General features: G+C 50.9%; 4 protein-coding genes across 4 annotated transcripts; 1 reads left to right on the top strand and 3 right to left on the bottom strand.

The window, feature by feature from the left end:
- Positions 1–16,113: 16,113 nt before the first annotated feature.
- On the bottom strand, positions 16,114–16,928 carry F5891DRAFT_1194027 (uncharacterized protein; the record flags this gene model as incomplete). Its single annotated transcript, XM_041367871.1, has 3 exons — positions 16,114–16,314; positions 16,362–16,658; positions 16,713–16,928. The coding sequence occupies 3 exons, from the start codon at positions 16,926–16,928 to the stop codon at positions 16,114–16,116; spliced, it is 714 nt and encodes a 237-aa protein (XP_041221074.1).
- Positions 16,929–17,099: 171 nt separating this feature from the next.
- Positions 17,100–18,350, bottom strand: F5891DRAFT_1194026 (uncharacterized protein; the record flags this gene model as incomplete). Its single annotated transcript, XM_041367870.1, has 3 exons — positions 17,100–17,374; positions 17,431–18,267; positions 18,320–18,350. The coding sequence occupies 3 exons, from the start codon at positions 18,348–18,350 to the stop codon at positions 17,100–17,102; spliced, it is 1,143 nt and encodes a 380-aa protein (XP_041221073.1).
- Positions 18,351–18,401: 51 nt separating this feature from the next.
- F5891DRAFT_895906 (uncharacterized protein) lies at positions 18,402–20,219 on the bottom strand (the record flags this gene model as incomplete). Its single annotated transcript, XM_041373365.1, is given in 4 exon segments — positions 18,402–18,906; positions 18,918–19,277; positions 19,322–19,500; positions 19,557–20,219. Coding segments are annotated over 4 exon segments (1,707 nt in total), but the record flags the coding sequence as incomplete, so codon positions are not given.
- A 546-nt stretch (positions 20,220–20,765) lies between these two features.
- On the top strand, positions 20,766–22,647 carry F5891DRAFT_1194025 (uncharacterized protein; the record flags this gene model as incomplete). Its single annotated transcript, XM_041367869.1, has 6 exons — positions 20,766–20,993; positions 21,059–21,477; positions 21,531–21,634; positions 21,690–21,713; positions 21,753–21,863; positions 21,914–22,647. The coding sequence occupies 6 exons, from the start codon at positions 20,766–20,768 to the stop codon at positions 22,645–22,647; spliced, it is 1,620 nt and encodes a 539-aa protein (XP_041221071.1).
- Positions 22,648–23,493: the final 846 nt, after the last annotated feature.

Raw genomic sequence — 23,493 nt, 5'->3', positions numbered from 1 at the left:
ATTATCCATCGCGTCTTCGCGATAATCTCTTCATCGCTATACCATCATGTCCTCCATTCCTTTTAACCCTGCTATGCTTACTGCGTCTCCCTCCCCTTCACCCGAACCTGAGGAGCGCCCTCAAGATGAAGGTAACGCGTCCGTTGACGACGCCACCCTCGACGACGCGACTCCGAAGGAGCCGCAGGAAACCGTTGCCGACTGGATCCGTCGGTCTTGGGCGGTGACACTAGGCATGATGCGTGTCTCGGTGAAGACCAGTCCTCCTGCGAAACCAGAGCTCCTCGAAGATCAGGAGACTTGGCTCCGCGCTTGGGAACGGACTATAGTGAGTTTGTATGATTGATGTGTCGCTTACTGATCACTAATATAACTTTTCTTAGAGCGACATGAGTTCGCTGTTTGACCAGGCGCGCGCCGCTGAGGTACATCTGTCCCTCAGCGATGCGGAAGCGGTCGATCTTGCCGCTGGCAAGGTCGCCGCTAAGGCCCTTTACAAGACCGTTAAGGCTTGGAAGGAGAAGGCTGTGGAGTCCGCGCCGACGGCGCGTCAGGTGCGTTTGGAGAAAGAGAAGGCGCTGGAATCTGCGCCGACGGCTGAGAAGGCGGCCTCATCGGAGGTGACTGACATGAGTCGCCCGGTAAGTTTCTTTCTTTTATGTCTCCTTTTTTTTTTGCTAACTTGTTCTTACTAGCGTCTCGGCGGTCGTATTACCACGACTCTGGTGATTACGCATCCGGACGTCCCGTGCGCGCGATGCGCGACTGCTGAGATCCCTTGCGTGCTGGTCGATGGCAACCTGCGCTGCAAGGGATGCACCAAGGCCAAGAAGGGCTGTTCCTTTGGTATGTTTCCTCTTTTCCTTCTTTCATCTTTTTACTAACTATCTTCTTTCAGTTGGCGACAAGGCAAAGGAGCGCACGCCGGCTGCGCCGAAACCCAAGGTGGCCGCGTCGACCGCTGCGCCTAAGGCGAAGACGCCTGTTCCTGCGCCTGCCCCTAAGGCAAAACGCCTCCTCCTGTTGCTGGGCCGGCGCCGGGTTCGGTTACCGATACCGTCCCTAATGTTGGTTCATCGGACGTGGAAATCGTCGGTGAGTCGACCGTTGATGAGGATGCCGCCGTTGGCGGCAAGACGATTGTCGTTCAACGTGCGAAGCGTCCTCTCGCTTCCCGTCCTGCGCCGGCGCCTAAGCGCCCTCGCCTTGACTTGGCGGCGCAGTTGGACGAGTCTCGTATCGAGGCCGCTCAACTGCGCATTCGAAACGCTGAGCTGGAGGCCGAGGTGGCGAAGTGGAAGGGGGTAGTTGTTGACATGCGGCAGCATAGCCGTATGCAGGAGGCGGAGGTATTGGCGATGAGCAATCGCATTTACAGCATGGGGCGCGATTGGGGTGCTTGGGAGAAGGAGATTGTGGAAATGCTAGAGGAGAAGAAGGAGTGATAGCTAGAATGTTTTCTTCTTAGTATAGAGTCCCTGTTGGCGCCAGCGCACCTGTACTATAGAGTCTCCCCGCAGAGCGGCGCCTGGTGCGTCTTAATATTAGTATCCTGTCGCATCCGGTCCGATTCCAATCCAATTCCATTTCCATGTCTGATTCAGTTCGCCAGCCTAATGAAGTAAGGAAATTCTGAGTAAGCGCATGAAATAATATAGAGTCATAAGAAAATACGGCGGTCGCGCAAGCTGCGCGCTTGTCTTTTCTTCATCGGACGTCCTGTCGCGTCTATTCCTTCGTTATCCCTGTGCGTTGCCTGGGTATTAGGTGCTGTTGGCATATAACATTATAAACGTAAATGTGCGCGGCGCGGCGGCGCGCGTTCGAAAGAGAAGGTCTATGGGTGGTTATGCGCGCGCTTCTATGATAACTTATCTTTTGAATATATATATATATATATGGGGTTGATTATCGGCCGATCGGCTTTGCATAGGATAGAGTCTGTTGGTTGTATGTTCAATGCAATGCGCGTGTTATGAGACATGATAAGGGAAACTGAGGTCGCCGGCCGAAGCCCGGGGTAAAACGGAGAGAAGTGAAATCTATGGTATGTTTTTGCGGTTGTTTTTGGGTTATATGTTGTTTTTGTTGATGTGTTGAGCGGGGTAATAGCGGTTTTGTGCGGATATGTGCGTGAGAGTGTTGGTTAATATGCGGGAAGTGGATAAGCGCTATGCGTCGAATGCGCGCTCGGGTTCATCTTCGTCGGGTTCTTCGACATCTTCGTCGGCTAAGTGATCAAGGGTTTCGTCGTCTTTACCGGTGATGCTTGTCACCATAATGCGCTCATTGCTGCGCGGAAAATAGGGAATGACGCGGAACGCTGCGTAGCGCAATTTAGAGATAGCGCCGTCCAACTCGGCCAGCAGATATGAGCCTCCCTTCGTGCGGCGCACTATTATCATTGGTCCCAAGTATCGCGGCTTTGTCTTCTTGCTGAGCTCGTACTCAACCTTCGAATTGCGCACCAGCACTAAGGTGCCGGGCGCGTGATCATAGTCGCGGATAGTCGCACGGAAGCGTTTTTCGAAGTCGCGAACCGACGCGAAGCGCGCCTTCATTACCTTGTCTCTAATAGCCGTGAGATCCTCAATGCGCTTCTGTAACTGGCGTGCGCGCCATGCAATGAGTTCTGTGGTACTAAACGCCGCGCGCGCTGGTGTTGGCACTAAGAACGTTGCTTCTGTTAGGTCAAAAGGGAAGATCGGCTCTACGCCATGCACCATAAAATACGGTGATAAACCCGTTGCGCGATGTATGGTGACGCGCTCGGCCCAAAATACCGAGTGAACGACTTGATACCAATGAGTATCATCTCCATCGCAAGTTTTAATGATGGCCTCCCGGACATCACGATGTCGGCGCTCTACTATACCATTCGCTTGCGAATTATAAGGCGATATGCGGATTGGGTGGATATCGTACCGCTCTGCGAGCATATCAGCGGCTAATCTATAAGCGGGCGCGTTGTCAGTAATAATCTCCGTGATAGGGCCCCATCGACATAGGAGTTCTTCATATATGAAGGCCATAAGCGATTTCGTATTCTCCTTGCGCAACATGCGCCATTCCGGATATGACGTAAGTGCGCAACGCGCTTGAACTAGATACTCATATCCTCCCGCTTTGGGCATTTTCATTGTGTCAATGTGCACCCTGCGGAACAATCCTCCTGGCGTCGGTACCATCGGCGGGACATGAAGCTTGAGCGATTGCCTGGTCTGGCACTCGTGGCATGTGCGCGTGTACCATTTAATGTCGTCATCTATGTGCGGCCACCAAAAACGCAGTAGCAACCGCGAGCGAACGGCGTATATTCCTTTGTGCCCTAGATCGTCGTGCGCTTGCTTCAAAATTTGGTAGCGCTTATGCGGCCTTACCACGATCTGGTGCTTGCCGTTCGCCTCGCGGCGCCAAAGGTTATCTTCCAGAACAAAGAAGCGCGCCGCGTGGTGAACGAACATGGTGAAAGCATCATCTGTAAATTCAGCGGGTTTGTTGCGATTGAGTAGGAAACGTTCTATCAATACCATGTGCCTATCGAGCGCTTGCGCTTTCTCGGATCGCGGAATCTGCGGGTCATCTTGTAGTGGCTCTGCAACATCAAGGAAGGTTCGTAAGACAGGTAGGCTCCTCGGTAACTGCGTGAACGGCATCATATGTGCGGTTAAATCATATTTGGCGCCGGCCGACTCTACTTGGAGCGTCCTATCGTTCAGGATCGCGAACCCAAATGAGTAAGCGCGGTCAATCCAATCCTCGTGATCGTCATCTTCTTCTGGATCATCGTCGGTGCGCGGTCTCCTTGAGAGACCGTCTACGCCAGCGTGTTTCGCGGCGGGCACATGAACGAGATTAAATTGAAATAGAAGAATACCCGCGATCCATCGATTGATGGTCGCGTTGGGTTGCAGATCGGGATTATTGATCATACCTTTAATATACTTCGCGTCAACTTCGACCGTTAAGTTGACGACGCCGAATATATATACGCGCACTGCGCGCAGCGCGCGATACAAGCCGTATAGCTCGAGTTTCGCTTGGGAGTAGCGGCTCTCGACTTCGTTGAGCGCGATTGATCCGAACCAATTTGGATATCGCTTGCCATCTTCGCCAACTTGTAGCAGAATATACCCGATCGCGACGCAAGAGGTATCAACCGCTAGGATGACCTCCCGGCCGCTTTCGTAATCTATCCGCCTAAGCGCGGGCGAGTCAAGAACGGAGTCCTTGAATGTTTGCATCGCTCGACGTTGCTCCTCGCCAAACTCGAATGGAACATCTTTCTTGGTTAGGTTAATCAGCGGCCGCGCAATGCGCGAGAAATTGCGGATGAAAATGCGCAAGACGCCGCATGTACCTAGGAACCCACACACTTGTGACTGGTTCTTAGGTTCAGGCCAATCACGAATCTTTTGTACTTTGGATTCGTCGGGTATCCTCCCTTCGAAGGTACACTTGTGACCGACGATGGTCGCGGATGGCGCGGCTAATACAAACTTGGTCGCCGATACTGTCGTGCCGACATTTTCTAGGCGCTGTAATATGCGATTGACCACTATACAGTGTTCCCAGATGAAGCGCCTGATACCGGGGTTTTCGGGTATGGTCTCGTAAGAGCCATCCTCGCGCTGATACCGAGTATTGACTGATTTGATCGGTACATCGTCGATGAACGGCGACGTGTACTTGGGAATTTCGTCCTGTAAAATAAAGGCCGTGTCGCCTTGATACACTTGAACGGCGTTAGCATGTCCTTGTGGGAGCGTGGTTAAGCGGTGTGGTCCTAGGGGCGTTCCGAAGGTAGTCATGTCGTGCGAGTCTACGTGCAGTGCGCGCTGATCATACCCGGCGTACAAATCCAACATCGCATATACTGCGTATCCGGCAAACATTTCGGCCAAGAAATCTGGAAACGGCGGAACTGACGCATCGCGAATGGTGACTTCGTTCAGCGGCTGTAGGTCGTGAACTAAGCGCAGCGAATGGCCGTCCTTTTTCACGACACAAAACCAGCGCGAGCGATAGGCGGCTGTTGACGGCTCGTATACTCCTGATGAAATCTTTTCTTTGATAATGCGAACGACTTCGCCGGTAATTGCGGGTGGAATCGGGATATTGCGCTGCGACCATGGAGTGTGCGGTACTGTCGGAATCTTATAGGGCGGAAAATATGTTTCATCGAGGCGCCCCCGTTCAGAGGCGCCCCAAGCGAATGCGAGTTCGTGAGTTTTAACTAGCCAAGTCATCAACTTGAGCTCTTCGGGCCACAGCCAATTGGCCGGATCTAAATCTAGCTTTTCTGCGCGCTCGCGCGTAAAGCGGGTACCTGGTGTAAACTCTGGGGGGTGAGTTGGTAAATCGGGTAACCCGGCGAGCGGGTCTTCGGGTAACTTGCGCACTATCCTATACTCTGGCGGCATAGTGGTAGGCACCGTTCGTACTTTCTTCGCGACTGGCTTATATACCAGCGCGTGAAGTGCGCGATCATAATAATAGTAAGAATTGAAAGCGTCGATAGACGCTTTATCAATAACGGATCGGGTGGACGATAAATGCGCATAATGCGCGGACGGTTCGGAAACGATGCGATGAGAGAATGAAGAAACAGAACTTTGCGCAGAATTGGGAAACGATACGGGGATACTCCTTAAGAGCGTTAATCGGGCGCTCGAAGCGCGGACGCTTTGCGGCGCTTCGGGAAGCATGCGAGAATGAATGAGACATGACGAAGGAAAATACTGATAGCGGGGGATATGAGAGGTATTGTCTCCCCGCGAATAATGCAGATCATCGAAAATTAAAAACCCTTTTCCTCCTTTACTTTCGGCGGATGATCCGAACACGAATGACCGCTTGTACAGCGCTCGCAGCGCTTTACCCAAGGCAGCGTTGGAATGCGTAGCTCCTTGCGCATGTTTGGGTCAGTAACCAAAATATCCTGTTCCCCGTCAGGGAGATCAAACGTGCGACAGGTAGTTAGCTTAAAGAACGGGCGACCGAGAAGAATTTCGAAACTTGCGCGCGGTATGACTTGTACTTGGAAGTACAGCGGTCCTCCGCCGAAATCTAGCGGCACATTCTCGATGACGCCGAGCGTCGCGTCCTTGTTAGTATTAACCGATTCCATGTTTAAGCGATGGTCTGACCGCAGACCAACACCGAGCGTTTTCCAAATTGCGGCTGGCATTACCACGACTTCGGCGCCTTGATCTAGGACACAGGTTACCACCCTGCCGCCGATGGTAGTTGCGCGAATGCAGCGTAGCGGCGCAAAATGGTCTGCTACAACTCGGCCATCGTCGCTTCGCAAGCATTTGGCGTCATAGTCGCGCATCCATTCATCCGAAACCGGGTGTCCTGTAAGTTCGTTCACTGATACTGTGCCGACCGTGACGCGCTTTGTGGTGGTGAGGTCGCGGAATTGCTTGCGGAGGTCAGGCGATATTGCGAACAGTTCCCGTGTCGAAATATTGATATGAGTATCTAGTAGGCGCTCGAGGATGCGCTTATCAGCGTCCTTGTCCTCTAAGCCGTGCGAATACCGGTATGATGCCGTTTTTGCCGAAGATGATGCCATGTTTGTTGTCGAGTCTGTAAGGTCAGTGTGTGTTATAATGGGTGAGGATGAAGATGAAGTTGCGGGAGCGGTGTTTGTCCTGTGTGCGTTTGCCGATGATTCGGCCGCTGCTGGCGCGGTTATTGCTTTCGCGACTTCCGGCGCTTTCCCTTTACTTGACGAAGCTTGGACAGCGGGGGAGACAATCTCCTCTGCTACAGTGGCTTGCCTAGATGCGGGCGCTGGTTTGGCGCGATACTCGCTAGCAATTTCTACGCTGTCAAACCGGACGGTCTTCCCCTTACCTTCGCCCTTCGCCGATCCATGCTTGGTATCGCGTCGGGCGGTTGCCAGCGCGAGTGCTTGTGCGGCACGTAACACATCTACGTCCTCCTCGTCTATATCAGACTCAGATTCTGCGACGGTATGGATAAACGCGGACGGGTCTATGTCCAATACGACGTCGACATCCGTCGCCGCGCGAACATATAGCGCCGCGGTAACGCTAGAACTTGGAAGCGCCTCGTTTGCCTGTTTGTTGGAGTGATACCTATCTAGTCGGTCCTTTAGGGTACCGTTGCTCGCGCGACCGGGAATCCAATCTCCGCTGGTTAATACCAGTTTCATCGAGGTTTCGTGTACCTTACACTTGCCGGCGCTAATGTAGGTGTCCTTCTCTTGACAGCGGCTGAGGAAATGGTCGTTCTTTCCGCAAAACATACAACCGCTCGATGGTGAACCACTACCGGGTCGTCGGGCTTGGTATTCCTGCTTGACAACGGTACCTTGCGCCGGTTGTTGCGGTGCTTTTGCCGCCGGTGCGGTAGCGCTTGGATATGGCGTCAATACCGATGTCCCTATGGTTTCAGGGCTTACTGTTCCCATTCCTGGAATCAAGAATTTGGCGGCTGCATCTACATCTGCAAAAGGGTAAGGGTCGCGCGGGTGGTGATCTGGGAATTTGATCATTAAGCGCGTGCGAAGCAGCGCTTGGATATCGCTCGGAAACCCTTCTAACCACATGCGGTTCCGTTCCGCCGTACCTATGTGATCCTTCGCAATCAAGGAATCAGCAATCTCCCTGAAGGCGCGGCGGTAATTGCCGAGCTCGGTGAGCGAAGGCATTGGTAGAGCCGCGTGTTTGCGCGTTACCGACTGTAGGTCGGATACTGCGTAACGCTTCTCGCCTTTACAACCGGGATACATTTCCTTTACCTCCTTAATAAAGGCGTTATAGTCGCTTAACTTTGCCTCCGGCATTCCGGACCAGAGCGCGCGCTCACTGTTAGGCAAGTAGCGGATGATACCCTTGATGCGATCGCCTCCGACGAGGTTCGCGTCGTCGGCGCACGCTTCATAATCCTCGATAAATGCAAGAAGATTTTCCGCCGTGCTGTCGAACTTCGGCGCTTTGTCCGAACCACGAATCGGCATTCTGATAGTTGCGGCCATTTGGATAGGTTGGGATTGGGGTTTGGTAGGTTGAGGTTGGGCTATGATGGGTGTTGGAAGTATGACGTTTGAAGGTCCAGGATGACCAAACTGAGGGATAAATATGGCGGCGCGGTTCCGAATAGAGTTCGGCCCGATTAGGGGTTCCGTTTGTTCTGTTTTCACGATAGGCGCTGCGCTTGCTGGTGGCGCGTGTATCCGAGATGAAGGAATAAAGTTCGGATCTAGGGGATTTTTAGGCGTTTCAACAAATGCGCCGGGCGGCAGGTTGCGGGGATGGTCGTGTGATTCGAATTCGTCCGAGGATTCGCCGTGTACTGATTCTCTGGGCGATGGCGTTACTGGCGATGCGGGTGCAAACGGGTTTGGTGTTAATAGGGATAGATCGGGGCGCATTGGCTCCGAGAAGTTTCGCGGCCGATTATATTTGACCGGAGTCAAAATTTCCTGAATGGTGGATAAGCGCGAAGAGGCGACCGCTCTTCGAAATTCTTCCAAGACTTCGTTTCTTGCGACGCGTTCTTTAGTAGGCCTGAGTAACCTACCGGTTTTCTCAGATGATCCCCTCGCGGTGGGCTCCAGTTGTAGAAGAGGAATGGGAAGTGGGTGAAAATAGGTGGTGTGAGATAACTCAAGTAGTCCTCGGTGAGCGAGATATACGTCGGCCCAAGGGGATTGCTACTGAGAAGGTTCCTCTAGGTGTATAAACGGAGGGAAACACTGAACCGGGCGCTTGGTCAAGCCTGGTTAGGCGCGCGACAATGAGCGAAGCGCGAGCGAACGAAAGCGACGTGAGGCGCCGATGAGCGATAGCGGCCGACGACAGATATCGGCGCGCGACTTATACGGAAGCGCGCGCTTTAAGCAGAAGCGATGCGCGCGGGGGTGATAGAGCGCAGCGACTCTTAATGAGTCAGAATACTAATTTGACAGAGTTTCTAGTAGAGTACGGCGACGGCGCTCGTATTGTACTTTGATACCCTTTCTAGTTTTTAGAGGATAACTTTAGACTTATAGTCCAACGACGTGTGGGCAGGAAAAGATACCCTTACACAGTTTATGTACGTCTATATATACTAAGTAATGATAAGCGCTGTCAAGCGCTAAAGCGAGCCGAGAAGCGAAGCGGACGCGAGATAATATGTAATAAGGGTTCATAACGGAAACATACGAAATATGACCATAAGCGCCGGAGATATGGTAAATCAATGAAAATAGAATCGGAATACGCACCGACGAACCGAACGGACATGGAATGGATGGACGGAGGACGTGCGACGGAACCAAGGATGTGCGCGCCGATGCGCGACTAAGAAGCGACCGGAGCGCTGGCGCTTGCGAGCGGCCGACAAAGCGCGAGGGCGCGCTGCGTGAGGTATGAGTCGCGCTATGTGAGGAAGTGGTAGTAAGAATGGGATTTTAGACCCCTGCAAGGCCACAGAGATATTAGTCTCTACAGCGGGATCTTGGACTTAGAGAGGTGATGATAGACAGGGATCAGGTGATCGCGAGAGTAGGGTCGTCCTTTGATGATCGCGAGCATCGATGATGTAATCGGAGGAGATGTTGATAAGAAGATGGACGCGTTCTCACGATCTCTTGACTTCTTCCTTATCAATCTCTCATCATGCCTACTTTCAATGTTGCTATGTTGAATGCCACTCCTTCCCCTGAGCCTGTTCCAGTGGCACAAGGGCCTCCTGAGGATGCGCCTATGGGTGATGCTAGCGCGGAATCCGATGCCGACCGCCTCCTTGTCGCTTGGGCCTCCATTCTGGTCTCTTTGGAAGGATGTGTGATGTCCGCGCCTGATCTCAAGCCGGAACTCCTCGAGGATCAAGAGATGTAGTTGCGTGAGTGGTATTCAGTGCTGGTGAGTGCGCTTACATGTATTTGTCTATTGTGGACTAACATTCCTAGGCCACCTTGAACGGTTGTTCCACGCGCGCGGGTGTGTTGGCGTTGGTGCTGGAGATGGATGACAAGAGCGCGGAGTCGTTAAAGCAGGGACGGAAGAGTTGTAAGGAGATTGAGGCGGTTGTGAAGGACTGGAAGGCGAAGGCGATTGCCTCAGTTCCACCGGCGCCTCCCATGCAAGCTGCGCGCGCCACTGGCGCGTCCGAAGTCGAGGCGCGCACCACTGACGCGTCTGGTACTGATGTCAGCAAGAAGGTGCGTCTTCTGTTTCCTGTTGGCGCGCCACTCTATTAACATGGCTGGTTGCGCTAGCCGCATGTCGGGCGCATGTCTGTGGTCAAGGCGCGGCGCTGTGGCGCCTGCATTGCCAAGGACATAGACTGTGGAGGCGCGCCTGGACGCCGGTGCCCTCCTTGTGATGTTTCCAAGCGCGCTTGCACTTTCTGTAAGTCGCGCCTCTTGTCTATTGTTGGCGCGCGCCACTAACTGCTGTGGATTAGCTAAGCGCAACATTACTGATGCGCCTAAGGCGCGCCCGCGCAAACCAATGCCTAAGCGCCCTATTGCTGAGTCTGCAAAGGAGACCGCTTCCTCCACTGCTGTTGAGGATGAAGAAGAATCTGAGGAGTCTGAGATGGATGTGGAGATTGTTGGAGAGCGCTCTGTGGAGGAGAAGGTCATGCGCGCCTCGCGCGATATTCCTGTGCGCGCCGTTGGTCCTTTGGCATCTGGTTCTGCGCCTAAGGGAAAGGACAAGTTCAAGGATCCAGCGGTGGAGTTGAAAGAGGCGCGGGTGGAATCCGCGCGTTTGAAGGAGGAAAATGCACACTTGCGCACTTCCACTCTCCAGATGCGCCAGTATGCATGCGCCCAACAGGCGGACCTCCTCAACTATTCCAACAAGTTTTTCGCTATGTCCAACGCGTGGGCTGAATTGGAGAGGCAGATCAATGACTCCCTTAAGTAGATGCACCTCTCTTTTGTTTTTCTTGTCTTCTAAGCGCCAATGTGCCTGTATGATAATCCCTGTGTTGTCTTGTTCCATGTCCAAGTCCATGTCCCCATCTGATTCACTGGGCTTAAGAAATTAAAATTATAAGTATGTAAGTAAGTGACAAGCGCGCGATGAGATCAAGGTAATGCAATGGACTTTACTGAATTTTCTGCGGGGTGCGCGCCCGTCTTGTCTTCTTCATGCGCCTTCCATCATCTATGCCTGCCTTGTTGCGCCGCGCGCGCCGAGGCGATGACGTGCGCGCGCTTGAATGAAAGTTAGAAAAAAAGTGCGCGGCGCCGCGCGCGCGTTAGAAAGTGAAAGTCTAATGAGGTGATTATGCGTGCGCTATACAATTAAGGTAGTGATCAGTATGTACTTGCGGGGTATTAGCGTGTTTCTTGGTGCATTTGATATATTCTAGAGTCTGTGGGGTTTATGTGCAGGCAATGCGCGTTATATGAACAAATGATATGAGAGATATCACCGGATGAAACCCGGGGTAAAACTGAGAGTATGTACTCAATGGAATATTTTTGTGTTCTTCGTATTATCTGGTGTTTTTGTTTTTATGTTTTTGAGGGATGCGCGTTTGCGCGAATATGATTGGGTGATGCGCGGGCGCGCGGAATATGGTCGCGCGCGCTAATCGTCTTGCGCGCGCTCTGGCTCGTCTTCGTTGGGTTCTACGGTTTCATACGCTTCTAGTTCGTCGATGCTCTCATTGTCTACTCCAGTCATTTGGGTTACCGATGTAGAAACAACAATACTGAGAGGAACAAAGAAATGCTCCTGACTGTATCTGAAAAGTTGTAGGTCGTGCGTTGCCTAGTCTGCGATACTTGAGATGGCAAGTGCATTCGACCCTAAAGGGGCACATACTACAGTGACCTATCTCCGTATAATACGAGGGAACGGACGTGCATAATATCCCGTATGATACGGGCCAGCGGACCATGGGCCCATGATAAAAATATTCTCGACTATGACGGATGGGCCGGGAGGCAAATTATTCCCGATGGAGGCGGGTGGGCCCATGCAGGGAATATATAGAGTAGATGAGTGGGCTGATGTAAATGAATATTAGGTAGACGGGTGGGCCGAGGTAGCTGGATATTATGCAGATGGGTGTATTAAGGTAGATGGGTATGAGATAGATGGGTAGGTACTTGTTATCACATTCACGGGTGGGCCCAGACACATATTAAATTAGACGGGTGGGCCAAGGGTATTATAAAATATTGTATTATACGGGTGGGCCCAGACGCATATTAATTAGACCGGTGGGCCGAGGGTGTTGTATGGGATGTTGTATTAGACCGGTGGGCCGAGGGTGGTATACAATATAGATGGGTGGGCCCATGTGTATCATAATTGTAGACATGATGGAGCTGAGGTAGTTGTACATCAACCAAATCAGAGGAGGTAATAAATCAAAGTTACCAAGTTCCCGGAGCATCAGGTGATCTCCTGACATGGCAGTGCGAAGCTTGTGTTGCCCAACGAGACGCCAAGTTCCGGCCACCAGAATTTGAGTCAACTGTACCGAGTTCCGAGTTCCGGGACCCGGAACTCACCACATAAGTTGGTTAATACTTTTTGATGGTGCACAGGTTGTCTTACAGAATGTGGAATCCGGGGTGCGAAGCTTGTGTTGCCCTACGAGAAGCCAAGTTCCGACCACCAGAATTGGAGTCAACTGTACCGAGTTCCGAGTTCCGAGTTCCGGGACCCGGAACTCAACACATAATTTAGTTAATACTTTCCGTGTTAAATGGCCAACCGAAGTTCAGATGTTTCTAAAGAGAGCAGCAGGTGCTCTCTTGACATGGCCTCTGATGGTGCTTAGGTTGTCTTGCAGAATATGGAATCCGCGGTGCGAAGCTTGTGTTGCCCTACGAGAAGCCAAGTTCCGACCGCCAAAATGTGAGTCAACCGTACTCAGAGGAGGTAATAAATCAAAGTTACCGAGTTCCCGGAGCAGCAGGTGATCTCCTGACATGGCTGTGCGAAGCTTGTGTTGCCCTACGAGACTCCAAATTCCGACCACCCAAATATGGGTCAACTGTACCGACCTCCGAGTTCCGGGACCCGGGAGTCGACAAATGAATATCTGATGACCAGCAAGTCAACCTTACTCAGAGGAGGTAATAAATCACAGTTACCGAGTTCCAGGAGCAGCAGGTGATCTCCTGATATGGCAGTACGAAGCTTGTGTTGCCCTATGAGACGCCAAATTCCGACCACTCAAATATGGGTCAACCGTACCGACTTCCGAGTACCGGGACCCGGGAGTCGACAAATGAATATCTGATGACCAGCACACTTCCAATCAGGTAGTATTTCATTGAGCAATGGATAATAATACATCTTTGACAGCGGCCAAAATTATCCATCGCTCCCTTATCTGATCCTCTCTATCTCCACCCCCTATAACACCAAAGTCCGGACATCCAGCATTCAGCGTCTGATTTCCCAAGATTAACATCCAGCATGAACGGTTCTTCCCCTTCCCCTCCTGATAGCATAAACATCTGGCGCACTTGGGCCCTGACTGTGACTTATGAAGCAGGGGAATATACCGAACAGAAATTCAAGGCAGAGAAGACTGGAGGAGGCCCAGTCATACCTTCCCCCAACCTAGACACTGATCTGGTGATGGCGTGCGATCGCTTGGCTGATGTACTCATAAAGGCATCTAAAAATCCCAGTGGGTCTTCCTGCAGATTCGGAAAATTCTATTTATCATTCAAATTCCTGCATGACAGTTCAGATGCAGATGGATATTGCAAGATATAGCAAATTGATCTCCCCGAAGGACACCGGGCATAATGAACATAAAGAGGCGAGGTTGCTTGAGAGGTGTCCTCCTGGCCATGAAGGCAAAAGGTTGGTCGATGAACCTGCAATAATTCTTGATGCATCCAGTGCCATCATTGCATGGTATCTCCCAGATGCCCTGACAGACACCACCCAGGTGTGTAATATACATTGTTACTCGATGGATATCGAATATTAATGGAACCTACAGAAGGAAATCAGGGAGGCCACCTATTTGCTCTCTCCAAGCCTCGAAAAAAGTGTAAGGGCTGATGGCAATTGGCGAACTAATCAAAGGTTGTTCAACCGGGGCTCGGAAGATGTTGGAGCAACTCCCGGATGCATCAATCTATCTCCGGCATGGTTTCAACAGGGACACGAGGTAGGATCTGATGAGATGGTGATTCCGGCAGTCATACTTACCAATCCCAAAGAATGTGTCCGATCCGGAGGTATCTGCATCATTGAAGGGACCTTCCTGCGAGAATATCCTCAAAGCCATTGCAAGGCCAGCAGCCATCGCGTCCGCGGCACTCAGAGTCATGCATCCTGAGCAGTACTGGGCAGGGTTGAGAACCTTGTCAAACCTTGGAAATATAGCAGTAAGCAAGGATCTGCCACAGATGCCGGAGGCCCTGCAGTACTGGGCATCCGTGTTTAACACCCTCTCCATCATTTCCAATCGGGAAACCCCCCATCATCGAGACCACATGTCCATTGCTGAATGCTTCGACATTCTCACCACCGTGGGGGACTATTCTAATGCTCGGATGACAATGCCAAACCTTCAGCTGGAGTTCAAGTACAATTCCGGCTGTATGATTGCGTTTTCTGGAAAGATTGTGAGACATGGAGTGTATGATGTGGAAGGGGATCGGATTGCTTGGGCATGGTATATGAGGGATGCTGTTCATATTTATGCTGGTGTTCCATCATGTGGATGGGCTAGTGTGGATGGTCCATACAGCATGTGAAAGATCAAACAAAGAGCAAGCATTGTGACCTATATACATTCCAACAAATGAATACCATGTACCAATTGTGATCCGGACCTCAATACTCAATTTTGAGCATTTCCCAAGTGATATGTGGGACTAAATAATTTGGATGCAAGCCTCGGTATTCAATAATTGGAACTCGGGACTTGACATATGGGAGTCCTGAGTGCCGGGGTACTTAGTCCCGACACCCGGACCTCAGCAAGTGATATTTGAGACTGGGGGAAGATGTATAAATACGCTCGAATTAACATTTGTTATTGCCATACACATTTAACAAAACCCTGAACCCCGACATTGTGGACTCCGGACTCGACACTGTTCTGAATACCGAGTTCCGGACGCCCAGGTCCCGAGTCCTGAATTTCGGAGGTCGGGGCTCGGAGACCCGGAGCTCGGCAACTGTGTTGGGTGTCAGGGTATCCAGACCATTGGAGATAGCATGTGTCAGTATTTTGCGTTTCATGGTTTATGTTGGGTGAATATGGAATCGGGGATCAGGGACTCGGTATTCAGAACAGTGTCAAGTCCCAGGTCACGAGCTCCGAGTCCCGAGTACCGAACCCCGAGTCCCGAGTCCCGAATTTCGGAGGTCGGGGCTCGGAGACCCGGAGCTTGGCAACTGTGTTGGGTGTCAGGGTATCCAGACCATTGGAGATAGCATGTGTGAGTATTTTGCGTTTCATGGTTTATGTTGGGTGAATATGGAATTGGGGATCAGGGACTCGGTATTCAGAACAGTGTCAAGTCCCAGGTCACGACCTCCGAGTCCCGAGTGCCGAACCCCGAGTCCCTGAGTCCCGAATTTCGGAGGTCGGGGTTCGGCGACCCGGAGCTCGGCAACTGCTGGGTGTGGGTTTCGGGACTCGGGACTCAGAGCTCATGACCTGGGACTCAACACTGTTCTGAATACCGAGTCCCTGATCCCCAATTCCATATTCACCCAACATAAACCATGAAACGCAAAATACTCACACATGCTATCTCCAATGGTCTGGATACCCTGACACCCAACACAGTTGCTGAGCTCCGGGTCTCCGAGCCCCGACCTCCGAAATTCGGGACTCGGGACTCGGGGTTCGGTACTCGGGACTCGGAGCTCGTGACCTGGGACTTGACACTGTTCTGAATACCGAGTCCCTGATCCCCGATTCCATATTCACCCAACATAAACCATGAAACGCAAAATACTCACACATGCTATCTCCAATGGTCTGGATACCCTGACAGCCAACACAGTTGCCGAGCTCCGGGTCTCCGACCTCCGACCTCCGAAATTCGGGACTCGGGACCTGGGCGTCTGGGACTCAAATGTGAGATTTTTGAATGCATAGAATATGTTACATCTTGTATACAATGAAGAGTGAATGGGACTACACTCCTTTGCCTTTCCTCAATTTCTCTAACATGTCAGTGTACATCTTCACCTCTCCCATCTTAGCTTCGATGCCCTGATCTTGCTCCTCCAGCAATGCTTCCATGCGTTCTTTGATGAATCTCAGTCCCATGAGTGGTGGAGTCGAAGTGTTTTTCAACTTCTCTGGAAGTACCAAAGCATCATCCTCAACATTAAGCTGAAACAGATAAGTCATCAATCAAGGTAATTCAGCTGACATCTTACCGCCCAATACTGGTAGTGAGAGACGCAGGAAGCCATTATTTCATCCCACTGCCATGGTTGATCAGGGATTGTGGTGTTTCCCATCCACCATGGACATGTATATGCGAACACAATCCGGGACGGATGTCCTGCAATTGGCTCATCATGAAATGAAAGGAGGTGGAATGAAAAGACGTCGTCCGGAACAGTGTTCCAGGTCAGCATGGGATACAACTTAAGGATATAAGCGACAGGGACCGGAAGAACCGACACGATATTCTGTGAAGCGGAGTACTGCAGGAGTGGTGTGACAAATGTCTGCTCAAATTCTTAGCATTGACCAACAAAGTCATCAGGGCAGTGGTGACATACATTCATCTCCCATTGCAGCCCGGCTTTAAAATACTTGATCCGGTCAGCAGATAGACCATTGTTGGCAGCTTCCGTCCGATATTGAGAGATGATTGCACGGACGCGCGATCCAGCCATTGCCAATGTGCAGGAAATAGTTGCAAGGCTCAGCTTCAGAGGTCGGTAATGGCTTCCGGGATTCAGAGTGCCAGAAGTGGATGCATGAGATGCAGACATGGCTAATACAGGACTATGGCGCTGGCAATACAAGTGAAAGATGGTCAAGATGTGAAGATAAGAATCACTGATGGATGGATACGAAATTCAAACTCCGACATGGGCTGACCCGGACAATTCCCGGGCGTCAATTATGTATGTGGAAAAAGGGACTTCATGAGAAAACAATGTTCATTCATCTCCAGCCTCTATCAACACATTTTGTAGGTCTTGAAAAGCTGCCTGCGCATCCTGTGCCAGCAATGAATACATGTGGGATTGCCTTCCGGCGTAGCATCCGTGACCCAGAAGTCGTTTCTCCAATGATTCCTGCATGTGCTCGCCCCATATGGTTGTTTTCCACAAAAAGAACTTACATGTCCAATCCATCTCGAATGTGACCAATAGCATTTCTTCCCTCCATCGATCCCGTAGTGCCTTTGCCCTCAGCCAATGGACTCGGTAAACTTGGCATGGGTCCAGTCAGGTAACCGCGGGATATGACATGCAAGCGGGAACTCACATTCTTCATTCCACGATTGATCAGGACCCCCGAGGTCGACTTCAACAGACCAAAACCAAGCCAAAGATTCATTTTGTTGACCTCGGGCATTTGGGTCGCCCACTGCAGTGCTGATTTTGAGTTGCTCGCGAAGCAGGGGTTTGTATTTCTGAAGCTGGTCTTGCCCCGGCTCAAGTTTCATCATTTGCTTCCTTGTCTTTGTATATATGCTGGCATGGAGGGAGACTGCCTGCTGCACCGACGTTACCTGGGACCAAGCTCGAGTTTTCAGGGCCTGGGAATTGGCCTGCCTAACGGTTGTTCGGAACAGGATGGCCTTGTTGCAAAGGTAAATGCGGAGATTGTGAAGGGCATCATTGGCCTGCCCTTCACGAAGCGACATCTCCAGGGGAATCAGATCCTCTGCCATGCATCGTCTGCATCTGTCAACCCCCAGGTTTGATGGCAATGGGATTACAGTTAGCTCGGGAGAGTTTGTCCATGTGTGAGATGTCTCTGTGAAATCCGCCAGGTCATCATCGAGATCATCTAGAATGTCTACGTCCAAGTCTTCAGGTTCATCATCTGCATCAAATCCCTCCCCGAGATGTGTTAGAGCAGACCGAGCAAATCCATCTATCTGGCCTTGGAGCCGATCTCTTTGACGGGCGATGTCTAATCTCTGTGTCTCGGTGGATCTTCTTCCGATCCTTCGGACCTCAATGAGCAATGCAATCTGAGCCTCTTCAATTGCTAACCCTGTTGATATCCATGTCGCCACAGATCTGCGAGAGGGTGCTGCATTGCGGGCGTTACCCTCCTCTAACAATCTAAGCTCGATCTCCTTTTTGCTAGGTGCTGAGTGCAATATTAATTCAGTCCTCGACGGAGACAATGGAACTCAACGTACCCTTTTTGATATTGATCTCATATTCATCCATGGCTGAAGGATCATTCAATCTGCTTGACTAAGCTATCCTCTCCCTGGCTAACCATTCTGTCTTCAAATGTGAGGGTGCTGCTTCATCGAGTCTGTCGAATGCCTTTCCACTTTCTAAGATACCATTCCTAGCCAGTTTGTATTTCCGGCATAGAGTCCTTTTCATGCGAATCATCTTGCAGAAATTGGAGTCATTCATCTGATAATCAAGGCATTCCTTTCGGTGGGGAGATGACATTCCCCGAGCAGCAGGGGAGATCAAATTGAGCCGTGCCCATAGCGTCTCCATGATCTCTCCATCGATCCGACCAATGCCTTCAATAAAGTTAGAAGCATATCGGACATAGCAGCTGTCCTGATGGCCATGAACGTGCCACAACCCAATTCCGGGAATGATGGTTAGTTGTGGTGCCATTTCTAGAAATCGACTTCGATCCACCCGAACCCGAAAGTGTTTGTTGTATTGACAATTAATATCATAGAAGGTGACAGCCCTGGTGATGCCTTCCATGTTGTGCCGGGAAGCCTCGCAAAGGGCATAGTCCATGTTCATTTGTCTGCAAGTGACCCATGGTTAACTCGTGAATGGGGAATGGTGGATGTGGCTTGCCTTTCGCCTTTCTGAAAATCCACCATGGAGTGAGGGACAAAGCAACCGTGTCTGGCACAGGCAACTCCCCCGATACCGGTGGACTCCAGCTTGTGCCGAGCAGCATTAGCTTGATTTACTGCCCGGTGATTGTTGCAGCTTGATTTTTCCACTGTGTCAGCAGCCTCTGCCAGGTGCATTTTATACCTGTCATTTCCTACCATGAATCCAAGCCCATCGGACAGCCAAACTTCATCGAATGGCTTAATGGGATGCAGATGTTCGGCTTTGAAATTTCCGTCCATCACAAATGACCGGGTGTATTTCCAGCTTGGATCCCTAGTATTATTATGGAGGCCACATAGGTTGAGAATAGGACTCACTCATCAAGAGATTCATCCTCTGACAACAGCACATTAATCCAAGGCTGAGGACATGCCGGGCAAAATAATGCAAGTTCTCCTGTGCTCGGGTTATCAGAACGATGGCCGAAGCCATGCCATTTCATTGTCTTCAACTGCCTCCACTGTCGAGCGACCCTCATGAGCTCTCTGTATCGGTCCTTGCAATGTGCTTTGTCAATATGATGTCCAGTATATCATGAGGGTAAGGCATTACCGGAACAAGGTGTGGAAACATGCTGGAGGTCATTCGCCGGAGCTTGCTGTAATAGTTCATCGCCGAGGTGCCGCATTCAAGGCTGTCCAGTAGAAAATCATTGAGCACTCTGAAGGTGAACACAGTCTTTGGCCTGTTAAAAGATGCAGGGAAAAATCTGTGTCGAAACATTTGAATGTCCGGACTCATGGCATTCGGACATTCACAGCATCGAACCTCCAGGCGATGAACTCCGGACTTGTCCACGATGACCATGGTGTTTTCCTTTGGCTGGAACTCGGGTCCGGACACAAATGGCAGATCTTCAGGCTCGAGCAGGTCTTCGGGTTCATCTTCTTCAAACAAATCCCACCGATCGGTGACCGCCGGACATTGTTTGCCATCATGGCCAAGGTATATAATGAGTCCCACATGAGCTAGACAACTCCGCTCAAAGAATCGCCCATTCCATTGACTGATCCAGTGGAAAGGATTGCTACGATGTTGACTCCTGCAACAGCCCGTGCAATAAAGTGGCTCGCCAAGACAATCTTGACATTTGTACACCCCATCCTGTTGGCAGATGATGCATCTCCTGTCTTCGGGTGGAGCTTCTCGATCGAGGAGGTGATGTAGATATGATTCCTGCCTTGGCAGCCATTGCCTGAGGTAGTCATTTTGACTCTGTATTTTGAATGCTTAGCCATAGTTTGAATGACACTCCAACATTGTACATGAACTTGCCATGGTTTTTGGGAGTTGCAAAGGCTCAAATGAGCCTTGGTCCTGCTCATAAGTATTGTCAGGAAAGTCTTCCCAAGGAGGCGGTGCCTCAACAGGCTGAATTGTTGGTGATTCCGGGGGAGAGTTAGGCATGGACCTGTAGGCATGTCGCCTCGTGCTTGCAAGTGGGACCTTGACCCAAGTCTTCCTACCTTTGCTGCCCCTTGCTTCCACCCTGTGAGATTTTTGCACTGGGGTGCATCTACCTATCTTCATCTTGTTTATTAATGTTGCAAGCAAGGCATCAGCTCAGGTGTAATGAATTGTTATTGCAATATGATGCGGTGCAGTCCTGTTGGCTTATTACAAATTCATTTCCATTAATGGCTCAGGGTCCAATATGGGCCGATTAACCTATCATTAGGCTTTGCTCAAAGTTCAACTTCGCACAATTCATTAATACTTTCACCTTGAAAATCCTTAGCCATTTCTGCATTTTGATTCACTATGGCAAGAACAGGTCATTCCACCAACACGACTTCCGGAAGACACAGGATGCGTCAACCACAGTCTCAGAAGCTCACGGACAAGGAGATTTTGGAGTTGAAGAACTACCTTCCTGAGTGGACTGCTGCCAAAAGGAGTGAGAAGCGAGCGATTTTCACTGCCATAGCAAGGGCGGCCAGGTTGTTTGCTCCGAAGTTGGACCAAAAACAATGGAAAAAGAGGAAGCAGGTGAGGCTTCTTTGTTGTGTTGAAAAACTAAATTTTTAACGTCACATTCTTTCATCAACTCTTAGGTGTACAAGACTTGGTTGTTCAACAACAAGAAAAAGAAGGAAAGGAAGGACATGATCAAGTATGGGAGGAAATGGACTCCCAGGATGGTGGTCTACCAGCAAAAACGCGAAGAAGTGCTGAAGAGGATTGAGGACGAGTCCGGGGTAAAGCCAGGAGATCCTGGTATGTTCAAACATTATCAGGCGGCGGTGAAGAGAGTCATGGCTGAATTGGACGACAATGAGTTGGAGAAGGCTAAAGAAACAGCCGAAGAGTGGTCCAACAACTGTCCGCCTCCGGAGATACAAGCACAAGTGGCTCGTAAGAAGGGTCCGGCATATATGGAGCACTTTTCGAACGAGATGTGGAGGCAATGTGGGATGAGAGTGTTCGTGATGTCAGCTTGGAAGAATGAAAAGGGCGAGGTGCTGTTCGGGATGTGAGTACATTTATCCATAGATGGAGATTTTTCGTCTCAAAATATTCATGCAGGCATGATGATAATGAGGCCTTAGGAGATGGGGACAGCTTCATGAAGACGAAGGACTGGGAGGACATTGAGCCAGTGTGGCAGGAGTACGCGCAGGAACAGTTCGGTGAGTGTGTGAACCATGTATACCAGATTGAACATATTGAGCATCACAATGATAGGCGCCGGGGCACAGGATGGAGGACGTCAGGTCAATGGAGGTCGAAAATGAATTCGAAAACCAGCCTTCGAACTCGAAATGGACGGGGAGGGTATGCCACTCCTTCCGGACATCACCGACACCAAACTTGAGGAGAAGAAGGCCATAGTAAGGGCCTTTCTTACATCGCACTATCGTGAGTTTGTCGTCGCATCACCTGACAAATTGTTCAATGCATGGACAAAGGGATATGCTCCGGGAAGGACAAGGCGGTTGTGCCATGGAGTGCCATTGTACAAAGTCAGGATGACTTCGTGGCCCAGACGTATCTTCCGGCGGATGTTGACTTGAAGGAACCTTCGAAGCTGCAAATTTGGGACACCACTACCTTGCTCCAGTTTTGGCTCGCTCGGCAAGAAACAGGCGAAGGGCCCACATTTCTGTTCAAAGCATGGAAGAACAAAGATGGGGACATGGTACCATCTGTCATATCTGGCAACTCGCCCTCTCCTCAGACTCGTATAGTGAGAAGGCAACAGAGGGTTACCATCCGAAGGCCTCGGGAGTCATCGACAGAAGCCGAGAGTGATAAGGAGAGTGCCACTCATCATACGGAGCATAATGTGGATGATGACCTGGCTGACGGGAGACCTCCGCTGAAGAAGCCCAGGACGGGAGGTCCTACACCCAGAGGGCCGGCAGTCCCACGTCCAATTCCAAAGCCTCGCCCGGCCAAGCCGGCCAAAAAAGGTGCATTACTGACATCACAAATGGGAGACCTCCTCGCTGGGTTAACTGACAACGCGACGGGCGAGGTTAGAGATGATGTCGAAATGGAAGAGAGTATCACACCGCCGGCACAGAAAAGGAGGAGGGGCACTCGAGTCACTGTTGAACCATCCACGAGGACGACCCGGAGTAAGTTGCAAATGCCAGTAGACAGTACACCTAGAGTAACCAGAGCACGGGGACGCACTTAATGTACATATATCTTCCTGCCCTCATGTGTAATGTCATAAGTGCTATTATGTATATGTCAAAGTACTAACAAACAAATTATAATTGCCAAATGCCAAATCTCGAGTACCAAGGCCCGAGTACCGAACCCTGAATACCGAAGCCCGAACGCCGGTCACCGAGTACCAAGGCCCGAGTACCGAACACCGAGTACCGAGCCCCGAGGCCCGAGTTCCTAGGCCCAAGTTCCGAGGCCCGAATTCCGAGCCCCGAGTACCAAGCACCGACTACCGAGCCCCGACTGCCGAGCCCCCACTACCGAGCCCCGAGTACCGAGCCCCAAGTACCGAGCACAGAAAACCTGGCAGCGAGTACTGGGTAGGTAGAATATACAAGTACCAAGGACTACCTACTGAGTAGTACTGCAATGTGTCTACTATCAGACATTGATCAATATTTACATGTTACTTGAGTCCTCAAAGGCCTCAATGAGGGTATCCAATACCTTCAGCATTTCGGAGGTTGACTCCCTTACCCTTTGCATCCTCCGGAGGTCAGCATCTGCTTTGCGCAGCTTGTCGCATGTTTCAGCCCATGTGTTAAGGTCGTACTCTCGTAAGATCGGATCCGAAGGACTTCGGCCTCAGCTCGTACGCTGTGCCCCTTTCCCAAGTACTGTCCCTTATTTCAAAGTACTAACGATAACGCGTCCGAAGGTCCGGACGGGTCTCGTAGTATATCCGGAAGTCTTCCGGATATCGGAAACGCGTATAAGGCTAATCCGGACGTATCCGAACTAGAAACTAACAGAGTAAAGACTACCCGAAGGTAGAGCCGAGGATATAGACTATCGGAATCTATCCGAAGTC

The sequence above is a fragment of the Suillus fuscotomentosus genome, assembly GCF_016647785.1.
Source record: "Suillus fuscotomentosus strain FC203 chromosome Unknown F5891scaffold_65, whole genome shotgun sequence".
Taxonomy (NCBI): domain Eukaryota; kingdom Fungi; phylum Basidiomycota; class Agaricomycetes; order Boletales; family Suillaceae; genus Suillus; species Suillus fuscotomentosus.
The sequence above is the reverse complement of the archived record's forward strand: the minus strand, read 5'-3'. Positions and strand labels throughout refer to the sequence as shown.